General features: G+C 51.2%; 1 protein-coding gene across 8 annotated transcripts in view; it reads right to left on the bottom strand.

Annotated features, from left to right (window-relative positions):
* Positions 1-17,809: 17,809 nt before the first annotated feature.
* The window catches only part of Hsf2bp (heat shock transcription factor 2 binding protein), a 79,899-nt gene continuing 79,039 nt past the window's right edge, over positions 17,810-18,669 (bottom strand). For all 8 annotated transcript variants that reach the window (XM_076916732.1, XM_076916733.1, XM_034524211.2 and 5 more), the window contains one exon: positions 17,810-18,557. In XM_076916732.1, coding sequence (XP_076772847.1) covers positions 18,349-18,557 — 209 coding nt within the window. In that variant the 3' untranslated portion in view covers positions 17,810-18,348. The remainder of the gene's footprint in view (positions 18,558-18,669) is intronic.

Genomic DNA, 18,669 nt, shown 5'->3' with positions numbered 1-18,669 from the left:
CCACCAGGGGACAGAGGAACCAGCAGCATCGTGAGAAAAAGGCTCTTGGCTATCTACTAGAGGCTCTCCTGCCTGACAGCCCATGTGAACACTAGGACCCAGATGGGGCACTCTCTTGGGCAGGGACCCAGCCTCCTATATCCTTTCTATATAGTAACCTTATAGGAAAAGACCCAGAGACCCAGAGACTCAGAGAATGTCTCACCTCACAGATTGGGAACAAAACCTTGAGGGAGACCGGAATCTATCTATCTGCATACCCTAGCTGGTCCTACACACATGCTTTTCCTGTGAGTGGACTGATCTGTGTAGTTGATTCTGACTGGCAAGCCCACGTTGGAACCCTTCCTCCATCCTGCCAGAGCCTGAATCCAATCTTTCCTTTTGAGGTCAGGGTTTCACTCAACCTTGATGACTGGGATTTTCCGGAAGGCTCGCTATCTCTCCTGGGGACCGACAGGGCCCTCCACCCACGGCCTCTGCCTAGCCTCAGGCCCTGGATGGATGGCTCTCCCTGGGCTAGTTCCAGGAAACCTGCTCATAGTCCTGAGGGCCGGGGAAAGCAGCTCCAGGCAGCGGCTCCCTGGGGTACGGGAGGCACAGGACTCAGCTAACCAATCAGCTGCCGGGGATGCGGGCTCCTGTTCAGTAAGGTCACAGGCAGCCCGGTAGAACAGTCCGGGCTGCTCCCCACTTTACTTCTGGCATGGACCTGTGTTTCCTGAACACGGGATTCCTGGCAAAACCTCCCTAGAGAACTGAGTGCCTCATTGTTCCCAAGTCACAGGAACACAGGCTAGAGATGAGGAAAAGAATCTCGAAAGTGGCCTGAGCCTCAGGGCAGAGCGCAAGCTTGCCCTGCTGCTGCACACTGGTTTTCTCAACCAATGGGAAGGGACAAGTCTTGTCTTCCTGGTTCTTGCTCTCTGCCAGACTGGAAAACCAGGTTCCCAGCATACTGTCCTTGGACCAAAAACTACTAGAGAGATAAAGAACTTGTGGGAAAGGCAGCTGGCACTGCCTACTAGCTGCACTGGAGGCCTGGTTATCCCTTGTGGGCCATGTTTGAGCATTGGCAAGTGCTTTCCTCAGTTTCGAATCCAACCCTGACAGGTGAAAACCCCCTGGGCCTCACCCCACCCCAGGGGCAGACTCTCCTGTTCCCAGGTTCCACCGATGCCAGTTCAGAAGGAACCAAGCCAAAAAGCAAGGGGTACCTCCCTTGCGCACAGATTCTTGTGCCTGGGTGGGGACATTCCCAGGGACACCTGGTGTGGTGTGAGCAGCCAGCCCTCAAGGAAGGGCCTGTCTTGATCAGCTCAGCCCAGCCCCCCCCCCCCCCCCCCCCCGGGCATGGAAACTGCCACAAAGCAGTGCTTCTCTACCAAGTTCGTGGGGCTGGGACTCGAGCAACTTGCCACGCTGTCCACTGAGCGGCCATGTAGGTGTGGGGGGAGGGTGACTGAGAAAGGTGTCCCTTGAAGTCCTTCTGACCCTTCACTTGCCTGTCTAAGCGTTACTGACAGGAGTGGGTGGGCCTGAGCACCCTGTTTTGGCCTTGTGAGCTCTTCATGTTTTAGAGGTTAGCTGGCCCTTGGAGAGTCACTCCGACTGCCCCTCAGGTACAGAAGAATACGCTTCAGCCTCCCAAGCAGCGTGTCGATTTGGCTAGGCAGATGAGGGACAGGAACTGAGGAACAAGGCTGTCCCCATCCTCACAGATCAAGACCTGTCAGTCCAGGCCATTGTTGGGTCTTTGTTGTTATGGGTAGGCAGCTGCTGGAAGGTGGTAATTCCTCCCCTGAAAGGAGGGCTGTGTCTTAGAAGTTTCTGAGGTGGAGGTCAGAAACTCCTTAGAACCCCCAGCTGCCAGCAAAAAGCTAGAGTCAGCAAAACAATGTCTGCCTTTGAGGGCCCTGCCTGTAGGCAATCTCCCCAAGCCTGGGCCCTCACTCAGCACCTACTGTAGAGAGCGTCACCTTGAGGAATGGCCTCTGCTGTGTTGGCCCCAGCGCACTTTTTTATTTATTTATTTATTTATTTATTTATTTATTTATTTGATTTCTTCTGGTCCTGGCCATAAACTCAGTTTTATGTTTCTGTGGAGAATTATAAAGGCTCCCGTGACGCCCATCTAAGTACTAGGAGGGAGTACCAGAAGCATTCTGGGAACCCAAAGCTATCTCTATGGGCTGGCCTAGGCCACCTGTTCAATTTATTTGCAATAAACAGCGAAGGTTCTCATGTGCCCGGCTTCCGGCTTTAACGCTGTGCTGGTTGGGTTTTGTCAACATGACACAAACTTAAGCACATCTGGGGAAAATGAAAAATGCCTCCGTAAGATCAGCCTGTAGGCCGTTCTGTGGGTGGAGTCTTGAGTAGTGATTGATGGGGGAGGGCCCAGTCCATTGTGGGTGGAGCCATCCCTGGGCAGCCGGTCCTGGGTTCTATAAGAAAGCAGGCTGAACAGGCCATGAGGAGCAAGCGACCTGGGCATTATAAACATAAACCCATCCTTCTTTTGGGTCATGATGTTTTATCACAGCCATAGAAACCCTAACTATGACAGACGCTGTGTGCTTCCATCTTTGGCCCTGCTAGGTAAGCAGGTAAGCCCCAACCAAAACCCGCCTGCTTTCAAAGCAACGGTGAGGAGGGGAGCTTGCTCAATGGAGCCAGAGTTTCGATTTTATAATGCAGAGAGCATCTGCAGACATATGGGTTGACAGCTGCCCAATGACGTCAATGTGTCTGACCTCCCGAACGGTAGGTACCCTTAGGAATGACTGATTGTACGTTTCGTATACATTTTACCAAAATCAAAACCCAATGTAAGTGAGGGTAACACCCATGATATCTGAGACGACCTTGCTACTTCTGCACGTCCTGGGCTGCAGAGAATCCGGGAAGACCTGGTGTGGGGGAGGGGCAGGATAAGGTACCTCCCCCCCAGGTTAGTGGTCATGCCACTATTTAGCAGCAGCCCAGGTGGCACAGCCCCAGCAACGGTTCTCATCTTTATGTGGCAGTCACAGCAGCCTGGCTGGGCTGCTTGCTTTGAGGACAGAGAATAATGAGCTTCCAACACACAGAGGTGGGTCTTGGCGAAGGTCAGAAGCCCAGTGGACAGGCTCCAGCCAGAACTCACTCACTGTTCATTCTGGTGGGGGCAGAGGGCAGATGCTAGGCTTCTCAATGCCCAGAGTGCCCTTGGTGTGCACAGGTGACCTGATACAGGGCATTGGGCAGGCAGCTCCTAACTCAGGCCCACAGACCCGAACGCACAAAAGGGACGGCCTTGGCTAAGTCAGGGGGAAAAGATCTCTCGCTTTTATTGTGTTAGCTCACTTTTCCCGCTGCAGACCTGTTGCTGGACGAATCTAAGCCATCCGAGATTCTCTCTTTCCCTGACCCTCCTGTCCCAGCCTCCCACCCGCAGGACTATGAGCTTCGGCAAGCTCTTCCTCTTCCCACAGGTTTCATTGCACGCACACAGTGCACTCCGCTTGCTTTTGTGTCACAGGTCGTGGGCCACAGTGGACATCTTTTGGGACTTGTTCTACCTATCAGTCTCCCATGACTAAGCAGCACCTGCGGGCGTGTGGCCATGTGTGCTCAGAGCCATGGTAGGTCTCTGCCTTGAGCTGCCCTCTCTTCCCTTTGGGGACGTCACACAGCTGTGCCTGGTTGCGAATGGACACAGAGGGCTGCTGGGACACCTGAGCACATACTTGGGGATCCCAGGAAGGCACATGGCTTTCTCACGAGTCATCTGCTGCTTCCCAGCATCAGGGCATGGGCGTCACCTCCCTCTGCTCCAACATTTCCCCTGTTTCTGCAGACCTGGCTGGTGTAACACAGTTCCCATCACGGTCAGAATATGCCAGTTCCTAAGCAGAGACAGACTGACGCTTTCCACATTTGTGAAACAAATTGCCCAACGCCTGCTTGCAATGCAGCCATTTCTCTATTGTGTTATTGGTCTTTTTATTTTGCATATTTTTGCCCCATCAGTTTTTAAGTGTCAGAAGTGTATATATTGTTTTTTGGTTGCGGTTTTTGATTGTCAGTTTGTTTGTTTTTTCAAAGCAAACCTCTCCATTTTACAACCCTGTTTTTTTCAAATTTCCTTGTAATGGTTTGCTTGCTTACTTGCTTGCATGGTTGGTTTTAATTTTTTTAAATTATTTTTTAAAATCATGTGCTTGTGGGAGGGTGTATGCACATGTCAGTACGGGCTGCTCCTGGAGGCCAGAAAGGGGTGTTGGATCCTCTGGAGGTAAGGCGACAAGTGGTTGTGAGCTACCCCACAAGGATGCTGAAAACCAGACTCTGGGAAAGGAGCAAGTGCTTTCAACTGCTGCACCCCTTTGAGTGAATTTTTAAATTTTATTTCTCTTATTCTTTGAAATTATGCTATAATGACATCATTCCCCACTTCCCTTTCCTCCCTCTAAGCCCTCCCATACACCCTGTGTGTTGCTAAATACATAAGAACAACCTGCTTAGTCTCAATAGTTTTACAAATAGGCTTTCAGGGCTGACCGTTTGGTATTGGATAACCAACTGCTGTGCTCTCCCAGGAGACTGTCTCCCACTCTTGGCATGCCTTCCCCGGGAGACTGTCTACCACTCTCGGCATGCCTTCCCCGGGAAGACTGTCTCCCACTCTCGGCATGCCTTCGGGGCCTGTAGCGCTTTGTGTAGGGCTGGGGTCTCCCGGGCTTCCCCCATCCATGTTAGCCTGTCTGCTGTTGTCTTTGTTCAGCCCATGTTTAAGCAGTCATCTTGGTGAGACTTCATGCGCGTAGCCTCTGACATTCCTAGACAGGATCTCGCAGGCAACTATGCTTCTCTTGCCCTTATAATCTTCCTGCCGGCTCTCCCACAATGATTCCCCAAACCTTAGGTGAGGGAGGTGGCAACTGCCTGAGACAGGACCTCATTCTATAGTTTAGACTGGTCCGGAAATCACTATGAAGTGCGGCCTGGCTCATCACGATCCTCCTACGTCAGCCCTGTGATGTCCTTGCTTCTTGTGATTTTCGATAAACCTGTTGTCTCCGTCAACCAAGGCAACCCCTTCCTCGCTGGCCACATAGGCCACCCCCAACCCCTTTACTAGCAGAGTGTACTTGTGGAATGTGTTTCTATCATGAGAGGTTTCAAGTAGAACTCTGAGGGACCCTCTTGCCCCATGACACCTAGAATCCAAGACCCTGACCTCCTGAAGCATGGGGGGGGGGGCTCAAGATGCTCCCCTCAAATGAACCCGTATCTGAGCTGGGCCGAATTGCTGGGAATACTCAGAGGCCACAGTATAGCAGGAGAGGCAGAGAATGCTGGGGTAGGGCTGGCTGGCCGAGTCAGCAGGATGTATGGCCCTAAGGATAGGCCTGAGAGAGCCCTGGGACGTTAGAGCTGCCTAGAAGTAAAGGGCCAGCCTATCTTTAGGGATGTGGCCAGCAGGCCCACAGACTTGTAAGGCACCAGACACCAAGGACAGACGCCATGGAAGTCCCCTGGCAACAGTTGCATCAGCATCCCGGGTAACTGACAGACACTGCGGCAGCTGTGGCCTGGCCAGGCTCCCACTCACCCTTCAGAGCCACTCTATGCTGCAGCACTTTGGGAAGAGCAAGTGCCAGCCACAGGGAGCACAGGTCCCGGCCCCCTCCAGAAGCCCAGCCCACCTGAGGGGCACACACACCGCCCCAGAGCTGCAGCGTGACTCACATACAGCAGCCCAGCCTCACCTGTGACCTCATGCAGTTGTAACCCTTCCTCACTCTGTGCTGGGGTAAAGGATGGTGCAGCCTGTGTGTGCAGAGCACACATCTGGGGACCATCAGTGAGCTGTGCACTGCTGTGGCCAGAGCAGGCAGTCTTGCCCATGTCAGCCACACCCTGTTTGGGGCATTGTACAAGTGCTGTAATCCACTAACTCGCTCTCCCCTCTAGCAGACATTCTATGGTCTCCCTACATCTCTGGGGCTCCGGTCTCCCCACTGCAAAGTTGTGTACTCCCTGCCGTCCTTTCACACCCCTGCATCATCTCAAGTGCCAGGGCTTGCTGCCTGCCCTACTCCTCACACCAGCTGAGCCATGTAGTTTCTTTAATGCTGATTAAATGTCATTCTTTCTATGGTGTTCCTGGGCAGGACTTTGGGCTGTACCCAGAACCTCTGGCGGAGAAGCCCTGGTCCAGGTGGTCCTGGGAATCAGAAGGGACTTTCAGAATACAGCTGTTACCTGCGCACTACCTTCTGTTCCTAGCCACATCTGGCATCCAGCCAACAGCTCAGACCCTCCAACAGCATCCCCTGCTGGGGAGGGATCCTACGCAGGCTTTGAGCAGGAAAGAGGTCATGGTTCCTTTCCATCCTGCTGAGTGACTGCTGTGGCAATCTCTCAGCCTGACTCACTTCCCCCTTCACAGCCTGAGAGGCTGAGTGCTCACCGGCTTGGCCCCACTCGGCAGCATCAAAGCATTTACTGTTTAAACGGCTTGACCATCTTAGGAAAACATCATGGCTCTGGCACAGCATATAATAAGTAAGGGAGGAGGAAGAAGTGGGGCCTCGCCATGGCCTCCCTCTGTTCCTTCTTACCCTATTATGCTCCAAGTATAAGGCGTCTCCTCCCCTCCATCCTGCCCGGTGCACTGGTCCCACAAGACCAAGAGCTAGGCTTGGGAGGCTGAAGCGAGAGTTCAAGGTCTAGCTAAGCTACAGAGCTAGTTCAAAGCCAGTCTAGGAAACACAGCAAGGCACTGTCCTAATGCAAAGGTGGCCCGGAGATGAACTGCAATGGTAGAGCCTTTGCCTAACACTTATAAGGCCCTAGGCTGGATCCTTGGTGTCACAAACAAAACACAAAGAGAGCAACTGACCCTGTGATACCTGGAAGCCACACCTCTAGAAGGCACCTGGCAAGTGATGCATGTGGACAGTTGCTGTAGAGTGAAAAATTATAAAGGCCATCTTATGAAATATGTGTGAATTTTTTGCCTTAGACCTTGGGTAGAAAAGCACCTGCCAGCAGGTTTGGGTCCATCTAATTAGTTACAGAGGAGGGGGAGTTACAGGACAAAAGGCCTGTTAAGAACATCCCAGAAACTGACTGGTCAAGGGAAGAACTACACCCTGCCCCATGGTACGGCCTGCTAGTGTTCAAAAAAGTAAAACAACCAATCCTGTGCACCCGCGCGAAAGTTCGCTTTTTCCCCACCCCGCCCATATATAAGCGCTATGCCCCTGAGCCACGAGGTCAGTCCCTCTATCCCCTATGTGAGATATGGGGATATGGGCTGGCCCAGAGCTCTGATTTAATAAACCACCTCATGTGCTTTACAGCAAGACGGTCTCTCGTGTGTCCTTTGGGTGCGTGCTATCCTGTGACTTAAGTGGACCCCTTTCTGGGGAGTCCCGGACCTTTCATTGCCAAGCTTCAAATGAAGGTCCTCGGAAATCTGCAGAGGCTCTGAGCATCCCCAGGCTTCCCCGAGAAGGGAGGCAGCCCCTCACACCAGGCTTCCACCTCCGCCTCGCTTCCCAGACCCCAGCTGTCCCATCCATTATAGGACTGAAATCCCAGCCAATCCAGAGGCCAGTGCCTAGAATGCATGAACCAACCCCACTTAGCATCCCAGGGTGCTGGTAAAGGACTCAGCTTGAGGGGGTTATTTACTTAGACATGAGCTTGGGAAGACAGTGTCTGTACTGGGACACCCAGAGATGGAAGAGGGTCCCCCAAAGCACAGGGAGATAGCAAGTTAGTGTGAGAGAAAGAATACTTGGGGGGGGTGGGGAAACAGGAAAGACAGACGCCCAGGGCTGGAGTGAAGGGCACAAGGGAGCTGGAGAGATGCTGCTGTGTGCAGGGAGAGAATTAAGAGTGATGGGGTGCACGTGCTGGGGCTGGCCACGGTCCCTGTTCCAGCAGCAGCAGCCCCCAGCTGCAGTCCAGCTGCTTGGAGCAGCCCAGAGGGACAGGACTATGTTATGCCAGGACCTGGCATTGCTAGACAAAGCTGATATCTGGCTTGCTGGAGAGGATTCTAAAGCCAGTGAGCAGAGGACAGGAACGGGCAGACAGTGTGCTCATGAGGTCTTCCAGAGGGACGACATACCAAGGAGCAGGCTGAACTGGAAAGGGCACCCGTACATCGCTCAGGGATCCCAGCGCTGCCACCAAATAGCAGAAGCCACAGTGATACAGATCAGGAAGGGCAGTGGGTATTTCTTCTCTGAGCCACTTCCACTGGCCACATGAAGGAACAGGGTGAGTGACTTAGGGTCACTTTGCCTCAACTGTGTGCCTATACAGCCCTCACTTCAGACCACACCTCAGTGTGTATGAAGAGCAGACTCCCAGGGAAGGCACTCTTTCTAGTGAAAGACTGTCTTCCTGTGAGTTCCGATGTACACATGCCAATGCATACATGTACATACACATTCACGTGTGCACACATGCACACCTTTCTATATGTACCTAAACAAGGGTATGTATGTGACAACATATACACGCACACATTTCAGAAGCTCCTGGAGGTGGCTCCAACTCTATACCATGTCCCTCTAACCTGTCCCCAGGACGGCTGGGTATGAGGCAAGCACGGCCCCTCTGGGAGGTGTCTGTCAGCCTCTGCCAGCTTCTATCAACCTGGGGGCACATTTGAGCTAGTGGGTGTGGGAGAGGGAGGAAGAGGAAGGTCAGGATGCAGGGGAATGAGAAACAAGTGTCTTAAGAGACCACCGACCTGGGTCAGCCTGTGATACTGGAGCTGGAGAACAGATGCATTAAGCCTAAGACACAGGTCTCGGCCCCCACTGCTTCCACAGAGAAAGACCTAGACTTCCAGAAAATTCCAATGGCAAGTTTCCTAGGAGAGACAACCTCTGGGAAGGGTCCTGTCCAAGGACAGTGAGGAAGACCTGTGATGCAATGTTAGAGTGTTCTGATGCTGCCTGAGACAGATGCTGCCCCTCCCACGTGGCTGCTGATAGAACTGGTGACATTAAGCTAGCTACCTCTGTCCACTTTTCTGAAACAAAGGCCCTTAAACAGCAGTCAAACCTGGTGGCCAGTGCTCACCTGGGGCCAGGGCCAAATACCCCATTATGCTTGGCCTTTTTGATAGGAAGCGTATTTACGCTAAAGGAAGTCTTGTAAAAGAGGAGGCACCTGTGGTCTATCTGTATCCTTCCTACCACATAAGCCCTGTCAGAGTGTACCAGCCCAAGCTTCCCAGGTACCAGGTTCCCGGAGGAAGGAGCTGGGAAGTTGTTCCGGTTAACCTTGAACTTGTAGTAAGGGAGTTCCATAACCTTGCTCTGCTTCCCGTTCTGACCTGATGACCCAAGAATCCTCAATCTTTTCAGAGGACACGTCCTCTACACCGAATATAGGGATGGATTTCATGTATGATTGAGTCCAAAAAATTGCAATCTCCACAAGACTTCTTGTCTTCCCAGAACACAAAATCTAGCCGACACTACACAAGGGAGAGATGGGCTGGGGAGAAGGCTCCGTGGGTAAATCCCTTACCGCCAAGTGTGAGGGCCTGAGCTTGAGTCACTCATGGAGGCGTGGGAGGCAGAGACAGGAGAATCCCTAGATGCCTGCAGGCTAGGGAGCCTGGTGTACATAGCACAGGAGCAGAAATCTAAGACACCCAGTCTCAAACAAACTGAAGAGAGAAAACTAATACCCAAGGCTACCTTCTGACCTCTACCCACATGACTTTAGTTCAGCAACATCTGAGAGGCTTGGTACTTAGTCTGTTCAGACCCTGGATGGCAAAGTCAATCTGGTTAGAAGAGACAGAAACCACTAGGCTGACCCTGTGACACTATGAGGGAACACATCCCATTTCTTCCCAAGATACTCTTTCCCCACCAACCCCATCCTCTGAGTCACTAGGAGACTCTATTTATTTCTCAGAATACAAATCAAGACATCACACAGCATGACCTAGCTTTTAGGCCCTTTCCCTGTGAACCCTTAAAGTATCATCTGATGACAAGGATCGTGTGGGATGTGAAGCAAACCCCAGCCCAGTCTTTCTAGAACTTGATCTTGACCCTTTAGCTCCCTCCCCAACTACAATCACTCCTTCTATTTGCCAGTCGGTTGGGGAGGCTTGCCTGAGACCAGCCCAGTGCTCCAGCAAGCTTGGCGTGCCCACATGCCAGGCTCTTGGGAAGCACTGTGACCACGCTGGGCCTGACTGGCGGCTTTCTGAGTCACTCTGTCTTCAGTCCAGCCTGCTGGAGTGCTGGCTCACTGACACACGTGCTCACTGGACCTTACTCTCACTCATTGACTCACAGACGCTTTCTCCTGCCTCGGGTAGAAATTACATAGCAAGGGCTGGATGGCCAGGAACGCACACACCCTGACCTGCAACAAGCAGGAATGTAACTTGACTTTCTCTCAGATGACCTGGCTTCCCCCAGAGCAAAGCCAGAGGCAGGACTCCTGCACAGGAAGCCCTGCTGCACCTAGGAAATCCCAGGGAAGGAGTGGGCCAGGAAACCAGAGAGAAGGGGAGGCCAGTCTCAAAGGTATCCAGCTGTCCATGTCCGTGGTCAGCAGAGGCTGTCTTCAGGGAACTTCCGGTGCTTGCATCAAATATGGGCCTCCTTTTGGAAACCACTGACTGGGAGTGGAGGTGCCCCCCTCTACCCTGCCCCATTGGAGACAACTAGAAGAGGCTCCAGAGAGCTTCAAGCCCACCTGGGCACAGGAATGGCTGGAGATGTGAACAGATACAGGAGTGTCTGGCACTGCATAAGAGATAGACGCTTGCAGGCCTGGGGAGGACAGTTCTAGGGTACAGTCTTTGAACTGCTTAGCCAAAGTCTGCAGAACTCTCCCAGCTGTACTATCTGGGGACTGAGACTGGATGACACAAGTACCCCGGAAACACCCCAGGAGATGCTACAATACCTCAGGGAGCTGAGTGAACGCTCAAATAACGTCCACAGGCCAGATACGGGGCAACAACCTGATCCGTGACTAGGCAGCGGGGTGGACCACATCCCTTCACTGCGCTGTGCCAGGCTGGAGGCCCACTCCCACCTTTCTTGTGTACTTGTGTTTGCTATGCCAACAACATGCTGATAGAGTTTTTTAAACAAATACCTAAACAGTGCGAGTCGGGAAAAACTGATGGCTTCCGAAGGTGGCCAGGGAAAGCCGGTGTGTGCGCTACACTGCCTTTCAGTTCTGCTGCTCTGGGAGCCGCCTGATTTCCTTAGTACAAAAGACTCTCCTGCTTGGAAAGTGAGAGGCCTGAGGAACTGGAGGCACTGGTTGGCAGGGCCAAGCCCTCCTCTTGTATGAGATGACGTATGTCCACACCCCATTTCCTCAAGTCTACTCCAGATAAGGCTTCCAGACACCACCGCCATGGTGTGAGGTTGCTGAGGGCTGCCCACCCCCACACACTGAGAAGGCCATGCCTCTCGTGTGCCACTCACCACTCAGGCAATGAGGGCAGACCTCCCTGAGAACATGAGAGAGCAAGCCATATCCTCAACACTGGGGATGCCTCTTGAGTGATGTCTTAGGAATATTTCTTTTGGGGGGTCACTGGGCCAGCTGTGGTGCAGGAGCCAGTGGCTCTGGACAGAGCGGCCTGGGAGTCTGAGGAAATGCTCTGCTTTTCTGAAAGGCATGCTGTTAGAAGGCTGGTGTGATGGGTAGGCTCGCTGTCGTCCTAAAGCACATCACACGGAGATTTATAAGGAGTTGAGGTAACCTCCACATTTGCTGGTTGTCCTTTAGCCCTGGGCACCCCAAACCGTAAATGCTGCCCGTCTTTCTTGTTTTCACTGGTGGTGAGGCCACTTCATGTGGCGGGAGCCGAGCATATCAAGCCCAGCATTGCCTGTTCTGGGTAAGGCCAGAGTTCAGTCCCAGCCACAACCACTCGGAGAGGACTGCACAGCAGTCCCTGGGAAGGACGGTGAGCTCTCCCAGCACAAAAGCTCTTCTCTTTTCTGAAGTGAAAGCTACCTCTCCACAGCCTGAGGCATGCATGGCCCAGGTCAGAATGTTCTGGAAGGACTGGGGAAATAATGAACTGTGTGCTGAGGAAGGTTACGGTAACAGATTTCGGGAAAGAGAAGGCACTCTGCAATCTGCAGCATGGCTTACGCAAGCCACACTGGATGCAGGACGCCTTCTAGGGCAGGGATTGATGCCAAAGGGGACTGCTTGGCCCGGAATTGAGTGTGACAAACAGGAAGGCTTTTCACCTGCCTGGACCTTGGTCAAGGGTTTCCTGAGACAAGATGATAGAATCAAGAGCCCAAGAGTACAGGCAGCTTTGTTCCTTGCTGGGAGTCTCCTGTGCTAATGACGTCAACAGGATAGACAGGGCCCCTGGAGCTAGCCAGTTGGCAGGTGCCTGGACCTTGGACACCACTCTTACCCCAAAGCCTGATCCCTAGGTCTAGGCCCAGGGTTTATTTGTTTTCATTGAGATTCTAGCATAACCTGAATAAAGCTTTTTCTGGCAACTCCCAGAAATGAGATTCTTTCTAGAACACCAGATAAAAAGGGAAGTTTTAGGAGGCAAGAAAGCCAGAAACCGAGATAGCAGCAAGATATGGTTCTCTACTTGAGGCCAGCATTCTACTCAGAGCCATGATCAGTGAGTCGCTGGTAATTAACTGGCAGTTGGCTGGAATCTTGTGAGGTAGGAACTTTAGGTCGGTCCTGCAGGACAATGATAACTTGTCACTACTTCTGCAGAATTGACCAGTTAAGTGTCTGACCATGTACACTTGGTCTACATCCAAAACATAGTCACACTGGTAATATAGGCATAGTCTCAGAATACACAGGGCTGTAAACCTGTCTCCTGGCCTCACAGGCTCATCAGATGCAAGGGGAATACGCGAGAAAGAAGAGAAATGTGTAGTGTACCAGAACCCACAGCCTTGGCTGCTGAAGCACATGGCCTTTACTTGTGATGCTGGCTCCTTGGAGAATCCTGTCACATGGCTGTGATTCACCTTGGAAAGAAGAGGCACCAAGCCCGGGCTAAGCCTTCCCACCCTCCCTGTACCTTCTTGGGGCTTCATTCATCAGCATGCTGGTTCCCTGGGTACCAAGGAGGAAGAGGCCTTTATCCTAGGGAGGTGTTTGTGGACATCAGCTCACTGCTAGTCTTAACATCATAGTCTCTGACCATACCATGTATAAGGATAGGAAAGAGCATCATCACACACATCCACGCACAGGCACATGGGCACGCACATGCATACACACACACACACACACACACACACACACACAAAAGAGATTGTGTGCATTTAATACTCAAAACCATGATCTTTTCTATTAAGTGTGAACCCAAGGTCTCCCCTGCCCCACCTTTGAACAGTCAGCTGTCATACAAGAGCCAACACAAAGTCCTCCACAGCTGCACTCCAGATCACCCTACCTCTGCAGGCCCTGCACGAGTGCTGGCTGGCCTTCTGCCTCCTGGATACCTGGACTGCTCCTCATGGACCGTCACAGAAGCATCCTGCATGAAGCTGGAGCTATACAAATGCTTTAAATGAAAAAACACGCTGACTATGTGAGCAGGGGTCACTTTTCCAACTGTCAGTCACTGTGCTGGGTGGGGACTTTGGGCTCACCTTTGAGAGGGCAAGAGGTAAGTCAGGAAGCCCCTCTGGGCACAGCCTACAATCTTTATAGCAAGGGCTACTCATGAAGCTAGGGTGCTAAAAAAACAGAAGGCAAAATATACACCACCACTTTCTGAGCTCTAAAAACCACATTTGTGGTAACGTGTTAAAATGGCAACGACAACGTTGAACAAACTGTTTGGAAAACTGGATATCCACACACCTAGACTTTTGCATGAATTGGGCGTGCTGACGGGTTCCCCAGTTACTCAAGATGTTGAGACAGGAGGATTGCTTAAGTCCAGGAGTTCCAAGTTACACTGGGCAATATAGTGAGACCCTCATCTCAAAACAAAACAAAACAACCCTCAAAGTGGATGAAAGCTCCAAAGCAAAGAGATAAAACCTGAACAGTTGCATAAAGCGAAGGGAGGGCCGCCCTCATGACTGCAGACGTGGTGATCTCGGAAAGAAACAGAAGCTGGGTGTGACGGAAAGGAACAGCTCCTCCATGTCAGACGACACCACAGCCAAGAAGCCCCATGAGATGACAGCAAGTATTGGCAAGACCTCAGTCTGATCAGGGATCCTGAACACGTGGAGACTCCTGCAGCCCTGCCACAAAAAAACAATAGTTCAACTGGAAAACATCTCAGGGGCCTCTCCAGACCTCCCTCCACAGCAGCCACGGCGACAGACCTGCGTCATGGCTCCTACCATCAATGGTCTGTCATGGTAAGGCAGAAAAGCAAAGTGTGGACAAGGAGTGTGTAGATGAGGACTCCCTGCATTGCTGCTGGTGAGAACAGAGACTGTGCAGCTTCTGAGGGCAACAGTTTAGCTCAGTGGATAAGACTTTGCCATGACAGTATCCTTAGGATCCCTGTAAAAGTCAGGTGTGTGTGTGTGTGTGTGTGTGTGTGTGACAGTTACCTGTAATCCTTATTACCCAGCAGTAAAGACAGCAGCCCAGGGCAAGCTGGCTGACTAGACTAGCTGGGATCATTAAACTCCAGGTCTGGTGAGAGATCCCACCTCAGTATAAAGACCTCAGAAACTAAGGAAGACATCCCAATTTTAGGCCTCCAAACTCACACTTACACAATTGCACCTGAATACACATACACATGCACGTGCAGCCACATACACTTATACAAGCAAAAAAAAAAAAAAAAAAAAAGCTAAAACATAGCGTTACCACGTGACCTAGCAGTTTCACTACTAAGAATATGCCCAAAGCATCAAAGTCAGGGCCTCAAGCAGACCTTTGTCCACTGTGTTCTTGGCAGACTTATTTACTAGTAGCTAAAAGGTGGAATGAGCCGGGCGGTGGTGGTTCATGCCTTTAATCCCAGCACTTGGGAGGCAGAGGCAGGCGGATTTCTGAGTTCAAGGCCAGCCTGGTCTACAGAGTGAGTTCCAGGACAGCCAGGGCTACACAGAGAAACCCTGTCTCGAAAAAACAAAAACAAACAAACAAACAAACAAACAAACAAAGGTGGAATGAACCCAAATAGTCGACAACAAATGGAGAGATACATTGTGGTCATGCAAACATGGCTATACAGCCATTAAAACAAGCTCGGACACACACTCAACACACACAAACCCTGACATTATATAGGGGAAATAAGCAAGACCAAGTGTGACAAATGTTTCAGCTAAATCCACAGACACAAAAACAGTACAAGCATACCAAGACCTAGGAGACAGAGGCTTGGGGAAGGGGACGGTGTTTACTGGGTCTTTCTATCTGAGATGAAGATGAAGTCCTAGAAACAGAGAGTGGTGATGGATAGGCCGCTGAATTCTACATTTAAAATGCTAAGATTTTATGTTAAACTTAACTTTGTGACTTTTTTCAAACCACAAAGACAGTTTTCATTGTATGCCACATGCTAACTTCTTATCGGAGATGTGCACACAAATCTAAATGCATGCGTGTTTGGAGCAGAGACAGTCACATTTCAATGACGTGGCCGTCGCAGCATTTGCAGAGCTGGCCATAGTGATTGTTTCCTGGCTTTCCCACCCCAGCTTGGACTGGGAAAGTATCCAAAGACCTTTCAGTGGATCCCCACAATCTTCAGAGCTTTCTGGAGGATACTGAGTCTGACACCTCATCCTATGCTACCCCAGGACCTTTACTCAGGGTCATCAATTGGTCAAAGAAATCCTACTGGGACACTCTAAGCAGCTACGCCATGGGAAGATATAAAGCGAATGTCGACATCATGACTTCTTGGGAAATCAGTAAGTCTGCAAAGATACTTGCCAGCCCTCTCTGTAGGGTGACGTCACAGCAGCACACAGCAGCAGGTCTGGAAGGACAGGTGCAGCAGCAGCCTCTGACCTTCTTCACGCTCCTCCTTGGCCGTGTGACTTTCTTCTGGCCACCGATGTGAGAGTCTGCGCTTTAACTGCGGGTACACGGGCTGGCCGCACAGCTCTGTGCCCAGAGCTGTTACCCAACAGGCCTCTCCCAGTCGTACCCCATGAAGAGAAGAGGCAGGTCTCCAAATCCATCCCCAGCCTCACATGGCTCTGAGCATTAACCAGGATCAGCTCTCAAACTTGACAGAGCGGATTCTAAGGCTAGTGCTGATAACAGAGCCAAAGGGGCTCAGTGGGGAGGGGTGGGAACAGGCTGCCTCTTCTGCCAGGTTTCCCACCTTCTTCTAAGCTGATAGTGCCAAAAACCAAGCTCCTTAGCTCTACAAATACAAGAAGAATACTTTAAAAAGTTAAATTAAAAGTACATGTATATATTGCTTTACTGGGTTATCTCTGGTTTTTAAATTCATAAGGGTTAGGTCCCTAAAAGGTATATACCTCAATGTATATTTTTATTTTTTTAGCCGAGTAGGTTTTCTTTAAGTTACTAGATACAGAAGAAATTAAGGAGCCCATGACTTCCTGTTGGCCTTGCAGTGAAGAGTGGGGTCACTGGCCTGGGTCTTTTGGTACTTCCTCACAAAGGAAACCTGTGCATAGCAATTTTGGGAGAATGTGCCTGGAAATACTTGTCTAGAATGTACTCAGAACAGACGGAATGATCAAGCCCTCACCGTCATTCCCATCTAATAACTGCTGAACCCCCTGGTATTCTTAGGACGAGTGGCAGCAGCTGCTACTGTTGCCTCTGCTGCTGCTGCCTCTGCTGCTGCTGCCTCTGCTGCTGCTGCTGCCTCTGCTATTGCTGCTGCTGCTGCCTGTGCTGCTGCTGCTGCTGCTTTTCTTTTCTTCTTCATCTCCTTCTTCCTCCTTCTCCTTCTTGGTTTTTTGAGACAGTGTTTCTCTGTGCAGCCCTTGCTGTCCTGGAACTCACAAAGATCTGCTTGCCTCTGCCTCCCAGTGCTGAGATAAAGGTGTGCACACTGCCACCTGGCTGGCTGGCTGGCTGGCGGTCTCTTCCTGTCTGCACTAAGACACCAGGCCTCTCTGGTAGAGGAAGCTCAAGAATCCTGAAGCACAAGCAGATCACAATAGCTCCCCTTGCTAGGGTGTTAAACAAGCAGAAGGGGGGGTGCCATGATAGTGTGCACTCACTCACTCTTCCTCGGGACCCACGTCTGCTCCCCTCCATGAATCCCAAGTGCTTTCCCTCTCCCTGGCTCTGTTGAGTTAGCGCTCCACAGATCCAAGCAGCCCTGCCTTTCTCGTGAGTTCTTCATTCAACATAAAGTGCACATCCTCTTAAAAGACAAGGAATTCACTCTACAACACCACACACAGAGAAGCAGCTCAGTGTGTGCTGAGGCTGCCACTGCAAGGGGACACTTCCTCCCAAGCTCAGTGTCCTGCCACAGAAAGGATGGTGTATGCTGACGGCAATGGAATTCCCTCACACACCTCACTACCTGGGACAGCGGCAGCATGGTTTCTGTTGTCCTCTGCCAGGATCTTAGAACATGAGCTAGGCAGTGTGATGGCTGCACAGACAGGAGCCTACAGGCACAAGCACGTGAACATGAGCGAGTGCAGAGGCAGATGGATGACCACTTCATGGAATTTAATCTCCTATGGCTCATCTTGAAGCTATTTTCCCATACCTGCTTTAAGTTCATAGTCAAGTGGCCAGAAAAAAATAAGGAAAGTGTGCTTTCCCAAACAAATAACATAGTTAATGTACAAAGGACACCAACTTCCTAACCCCAAGATTATATTCAGAATGTGATATTGACTCGACTTTATTCAAAAATAAAAGAAGCTCCAAGACAGAGATCAAGTGTCCAATGCATGTGAAATAATAGGTTACAAAAGGTCAGGAAGGTTAGCCTGTGCGGTGGGGTTACAGTTACCAGGGAAAGCGGACAGGCTATCACAGAAATGCTTCTGGGAAACACTGACCACATGGTAGATGGTGATCTAAACTCCCATGGTGTAGGCAGCCTCTAGGGCAGCGAGAAGCTACTCTGAGAAAACTCTGTGAGAGTTTCCAACGTTCAGAGTGACCTTTCTGGAGAATACCACCTTTTTTGGGTCACTGATCTGGTAAGATTAGCCAGCTGCCTAACAAGAGTGCATTCCCAGGAGTGAGAGGCAGGATGCTTACCTATCATGCCCATCTCTAGTCCATCAAGGCCTGCAATCTCTAACACATGACATACAGTAACAACTAGTTTTGAAAATGAAGGTAGAGGCCTGGGAGGGGAAGGGCCACTGGCATCTTCACCAAGCTCCTGGTGGCCAAGCACATCTAAACACTACAGTCCAGGGCACGGAGGTCTTCCAGGAGCTCCCGGGCAGCAGACTGCAGGTGGGAGTTGCGGCTCTTAGACATGGCCAGGATGCGCTGCAGCGGTAAGGAGCTCTGCAGCTCAGGGGCCACCTTGGAGAAGACGTCTGGTTCTAGAACCACAGACTGGATGAGCCGCAGGGCATGAAGACACACTTCTGCATCTGGATCTGGGAAGAGGAGATGCTGCTGGTTAAAATCAAAGCCTCTCCAGGAAGCCGCCCCTGGAGGGGTCTTTCTGAATGACAGGTCTGACAGTGGGAAAGCTATGGGCTAATCCAG

This window comes from Arvicanthis niloticus, chromosome 20 (genome assembly GCF_011762505.2).
Source record: "Arvicanthis niloticus isolate mArvNil1 chromosome 20, mArvNil1.pat.X, whole genome shotgun sequence".
Classification (NCBI taxonomy): Eukaryota; Metazoa; Chordata; class Mammalia; order Rodentia; family Muridae; genus Arvicanthis; species Arvicanthis niloticus.
The sequence above is the reverse complement of the archived record's forward strand: the minus strand, read 5'-3'. Positions and strand labels throughout refer to the sequence as shown.